The 5,853-nt window shown below is 44.9% G+C and overlaps 1 protein-coding gene across 1 annotated transcript in view; it reads right to left on the reverse strand.

The window, feature by feature from the left end:
- The window catches only part of Gjd4 (gap junction protein delta 4), a 4,963-nt gene extending 1,225 nt beyond the window's left edge, over positions 1–3,738 (reverse strand). Inside the window, exon 1 of the mRNA XM_008850568.1 lies at positions 1,857–3,738. Coding sequence (XP_008848790.1) covers positions 1,857–1,920 — 64 coding nt within the window. The 5' untranslated portion in view covers positions 1,921–3,738. The remainder of the gene's footprint in view (positions 1–1,856) is intronic.
- Positions 3,739–5,853: the final 2,115 nt, after the last annotated feature.

Genomic DNA, 5,853 nt, shown 5'->3' on the forward strand with positions numbered 1-5,853 from the left:
GAGAGAGAGAGAGAGAGAGAGAGAGAGAGAGAGAGAGAGAGAGAGAGACAGAGACAGAGGCAGAGAGACAGAGACAGAGACACAGAGATAAACAGAGAATCAGAGATAGAGAGACAGAGACAGAGAGACAGAGACACACATGCTGCACATGTAGGAAAGGGTCAAAACCAGAGGCTTTTGCATGCTCTGCTAGGAAAGCACTCTCCCACTGAGCAGCAGCACCAGTCCTTTAGAGCAATTACTTCCTGAGCCCACAGAGGCAGAGAGACAGAGACAGAGACACAGAGATAAACAGAGAATCAGAGATAGAGAGACAGAGACAGAGAGACAGAGACACACATGCTGCACATGTAGGAAAGGGTCAAAACCAGAGGCTTTTGCATGCTCTGCTAGGAAAGCACTCTCCCACTGAGCAGCAGCACCAGTCCTTTAGAGCAATTACTTCCTGAGCCCTCACTACCACGAATTGCCCTGAAATTATTTGTGAGACGCTTCATTGATCATATTTGTAAAGTGCATCTTATACTAAAGATGCCTTTGAACCGCCTGAATGAAAGATTTAGAAAGGTCTGGCTGAGCAAATCTGTGCTGTAATTAGATTTTACCCTTCTTAGAGAATAAGCTTTTTAAAGGACTGTGGCATATTCTCTTCTCTGTGCTGAGCGAACACAAGTAGCTAATTTCAGTGCCTTCCTTGCTTATGGTACCAGCTCACAAAGCCTCTGTCACAGGCCTTTTAGCAACTGTCGCTCAGGGGTTCTTGAAATGGAATTTCTTTATGAACACTCAATTTTTCCAGTATTTCAAGATTCCCTTTCCCTTAGTCCAGTCACTATTCATTAATAAAGCTTGTCTTCAATTTAGTATGAATGAATGAGACCAACCCAGGGAACCTAAATAATTTCAAAATAAGTTACTATCGTGGGTCAGCTATTTTGGAACATGTTTAGAACACAGTTGAAACGATTTGTAAATACTGTTGGAGGATGAGAAACGGCGTCACCTGACGTTAAAAAAGTAAAGTCAAACTGAAAGAGTAGCATCATTGGGGTAAAATCACAGACTTGACCTCTCTACACCAGGTTAATCTGTTCAATTTCTACCCTGACTTCAGACAAATATTGTTCTTATTCCAATTCCTTTTTATGACACCCATAACTCTCTGAAACTTCAACTCATTTACTAAGAAATTTCACACTCAGAAATCTTTATTATTTCTTTTGTTAAAAGTATAATTAAGTCTGCACATGGTGGTGCAAGACTGTCACCCTTAAACTTTGGAAGCTCAGGATCAGAAGTTCAAGGCCAGTCTGGAATACAAAGCAAAAGAGAGAGGGGTCTGGAGAACATGAGTGAACTAGGGGCTGGGGACACTGCTTAGTGTTTGGGCACCGTCCCTGTATGCCTGAAGCCCTGGGTTCCATCCCAACACTAAAAGCTATAAAAAAAAAAACTAAACTAAACTTGGGGTTTGGTTTAAACTGTATGCATAGGAGAAATCAGTAAGCCTTATAACTTAATCTTCAAAGGTAAAGCCTGAAAAGGTCAATGAGAAGGCACAATGGAAGCCTTACTTTCTCCCTTCTTCCTGCTTCAGTGTTCAAAGCCAGCACCCAAGTGTTGGGGGAACAGACCTTGTACTAGAATGATGCTCTACCCCATACTTCTGATGGTGGGAGCAAGGGATGATCAGAGGAAAGCTTGAACCTAGGTTCCCTTCCCAGTGATATGCTGGTCTTTCTTTTTGGTGTAGAACAGGCAAACTGAAAAACACACCCAATTCTCTTCAAAAGGACTACGTTTTAACATGACAACAAAACCAGAACAGCATTTGGGGTTTTTCCCCCAAGACTCACCCACAATGGTCATGTTGCAGCTTAAGGTGACGATGAGGAACCCCAACAAGTCCAAGTTCTCCATGGTTGAAGAAAGCCACAGGCCTGGGGTTGCTTGAGGGCCTAAAGGCCTGTGTTCTCCAAGGAGGTTTAAAATCAGTACATTTCGGCTATATCAGAAGTCAAGGTGAGTGCCAAACTGTGGAAAGAAAGATGTAATCCCAGGCCTCAGAGATGAGGTTTCCTGTCTCCACGTTGAGGCAACCCTAAGCCACTTGCCAATGAAAAACAGGCACTCCTGACAACTGTGGGGCCCAGATGCAAAAGTCATCTCTCCCTGTGGCTATTCTTACCCTCCTGGGACATTCCAAGCCTGTGGCTGTTCTTGTATGTCTCTACCAGGAAAGCCAGGCACTTTAGGATATAATAGAAGCAGCTACTTTTAGCCCAAGAAAGAAAACTTCTGTTAAGCAGCCAAGCAAGTGTCTTTATTAAAAAGCTATTCACTATAGCTGGGAGGATGGTTCTGTTGGTGAAATGCTTTCTGCACAAGCATGAGGACCTAAGCTCAAAGCCCAGCACCCATATCAAAAGCCAAGCATGGTGGTACATGCTTGTAATCCCAGTGCTGGGGGTGGGCAGAGACAGTCAAATCCCTAGCACCCACTGGCTAACCAGACTATCTTAATTAGTGAGCCCTTGGTCCCAGGGAGAGACATTGATTCAAAAAAACAAGGTGTACAGCACCTGAAGATGATACCCAAAGTTGACTTCTGGCCTCCACAAACATGCACACATATGGACACCTGCACAAAAACATGAACACATGTGTGTGCATGTGTACACATAACCACACAAAGCCTCCTTGAAAACACACAAACTCCCTGAAAACATGTTCACAAATACTTGTGCAGAAAGTCCTAAAGCGCTCATTTTGACCTCTCTAAAAAGTTTAATGATCCTTACACAGTTTATAAAGATCTTGCCCTCATTGTGAGCTTCTGAGCCGTTGAGATAAACACAGATCTCCACCTCTGTGCTTACATCTAGGCTGTGCGACTTGCACGGTCTTCAGGAGCAATGCTTCAGCAGTTCACTGCCTGCCAGTGAAGTCACTACATCTCTCCCCACAACCTGATCCTGCAGTAAGGACACAGAGACAATGGTGATGGCACCAACTAGCTACACCAATGTGACTGCAGTCCCCAGCCCTCCTCTTCCTTGTGTCTGCCGGCCCTATTCATCCTATCCATCCCCAGACTGTTCCTATTGAACCTGTGGAATCAATCTTGTTAAATTTATTTTAAAATTCACCATCTGGACCTGCTAGCACTAATCACAGATCCCCATGGCACTTGTCAGAGCCTTCTCACATCTAGAAATTATAGGTTTTTGAAGATGTTTTATAGCCCAGTTGTGTATGCTCAAGTTTCAAAGATGCTGGACACTCACTGTCATCAAAGATCAGCTGGGGGCAGTGGGTACTGTGTTTAAGGTCACCTTAAACAGCCAAATGACCACAAAGAGCACAAAAATGAAAAAGGCACTAAACAGACCATGAAAAAACAAACATACATGATGGCGATCCCAAGTTTGTACCCTGCATAGTGCCCACAAATGGCTATGAAATCACCACATTTAGTGAGTGGGTGACTTAGCAAGTATGAACTCTGTAAAAGATGATTGATTGCATTCAATAACCAGGATCTACTATAGAGAAGAAAAGCTGAGGCCAGTGAAAGGGTACTTTTAAGGGTGATGAGTTCAAGTCCAGCCAGTACTACATAGTGAGACCTTATCTCCAGAAAACAAAGCAGAAAAGCCTGGTTGCACAGGCGTGTCCCCCCAGGTGGGAGACAGGCTTGAGCCTAGGGTGAAAGTCTTATTGACAGCCATACAGCAGGCCCGAGGCAACGGCCTGACTGCTGGAGCCACAGGAAACGCCTTGTGACATTTGCTCCCACTGACAGATCATGAGACTGATGCCTAGAGCTCCCCACTCCCTAATCACCACCCTTGGAATTACAAAATTGCAACACTTAGATATTGCAACAGTCAGGGTCATGTGGTTTTCAGGAATCCAGGCTCTGTAATCTGAAACCCATTATGCTAATGAGGCATCCTACCCGCTGTTCTGTGATAGGATGTTAAGTCTGTTATGCTAATAAGGTATCCTGCTTGCTGTACTGTGAGAGGACGCTAAACCTGTTATACTAATAAGGTATCCTACTTGCTATGCTGTGATTGGACCACTACCCCTATATAAGATTGTGCCTTCCTGCAATAAACCAGATCTGTGTCACTGAACGTGGTCTCCTGTGTCTGAATGTGGCTCCGATGACACAGTCTCCTCACCAGCCCTGGGGTCCAGGACTGGGCAGAAGCAGCGACAACAGAAGGCAGCACTGGGCGAGCAGAAGAGTGGCCTCAGCCCAGAGCAAGCGGAGGAGCAGCCTTGATGCCCATGAGAATGAAGGAGAAGCTGCTGCTGGCAGTGACCACACCCCCAGACACTTAGGAAGCTGAGACTGGAGGATCTCAAATTCAAAGGTTTCCTGGGCTACAGAGTGTGTTCAGTCTGGGCAACTTGGTAAGACCCTGTCTCAAAATTAAAAGTAAAAAGAAGCCAGGCATGGAGGCAGAGGCAGGCAAATCTCTGTGAGACTGCTGCCAGTCTCCAAGCCAGGAGGGGTTACAGGAAGACCCTGTCTTAAAACAAACAAAAAAGTAAAAAGAAAGCTGGAGATATATCTCAGTGGTAGAATACTTGCCTAGCATATGTGAGGCCCTAGGTTCAATCTCCTATCTCTCTCTCTCTCTCTCTCTCTCTCTCTCTCTCTCTCTCTCTCACACACACACACACACACACACACACACACACATACAATTTAGAAGAGAAACGTTCCTTAGCTACATGGAACTAGGGAGACAGTTCAATTGGTAAAGTGTTTGTGGTACAAGCACAAGAACCTGAGTTTGATCTTCAGAACCCATGTGAAAAAACCGGGGGTTGTGGTGTGCATTTTTAATCTAGTGCTGGGGAAATGGAAACAGGCAAATCCCTAGAGTTTGCTGACAAGCCAGTCTGGCCCACTTGGAGAGCTTCAATTCAGTGAAGGGCCCTGTCCTGAAAGGAAAACTGGTGAACGGCATCTGAGGAATGGCACCCAAGGTTGACCTCTGGCCTCTACATACACACAAATGGCCGTGAGTACACACACACACAGTTATGGAAACTGGAGTGACGATCAAAGCTCCCCCACTCAGCCTGGCTCTAATGCTTTGGCTTCTTCCCGTCTTATTGTTTGTGGTCGACAGCTAAGACTCACCTTGAAAAGGTGCACTGAAAAGGCAGAGAAAGTATGGTAGGCAGTGGCTGCCAGCAAGGTCAAAGACACCAACTTTGGGGTCTGACAGTCTGGATTGATGTCTAGCTTTGTGTCTGTGTAATCTTAGAGGAGTTTTCTCACTATAAGGACACAGAACCCATCCATCAAACGACTGTACAGGACAAATGAAAACTATTAGCAGGCACGCCAAACCTTTTGACATGACAAGATGTCATTTATAAAGTTCACATTGCAACTGGGCTACAAAAAGAACAAATCACAAGAATATCAAAATATCTAAAGGAAGATTGTGATTTTGTGTTGGGCCACATTCATAGCTAACCTTAGTGGCAGGCCAAAGTTTGGACACATCAGAGCCCTAAAGTAGATAGACCAGTTCTCAGATAACCATGTTCATTTTCACTAGTTTTTTTTCCTCTGATCACCTGCCAAGAATCAGGAGCCAGTGAAAGCTCCTGGTCCTGCAGCGACTGTCCTCCAGAGCCTGGACTGTCCAGTCCAGAAAGTCATTTCACAGAAAACTATTTTTCTTCCCATACACAAAGTGGCAAAGGATACCTAGCAAAATGGGGCTCAGTTTCTTGAAGGCATGGAAATTGCAGCGTTTGCTTCCTTTGGCTGGGTGCGTGTTTAAGGAATAGCTTAATCATGTAAGTTGAGAAATGAAG

This window comes from Nannospalax galili, unplaced genomic scaffold (genome assembly GCF_000622305.1).
Source record: "Nannospalax galili isolate Female #2095 unplaced genomic scaffold, S.galili_v1.0 scaffold43, whole genome shotgun sequence".
Lineage (NCBI taxonomy): Eukaryota > Metazoa > Chordata > Mammalia > Rodentia > Spalacidae > Nannospalax > Nannospalax galili.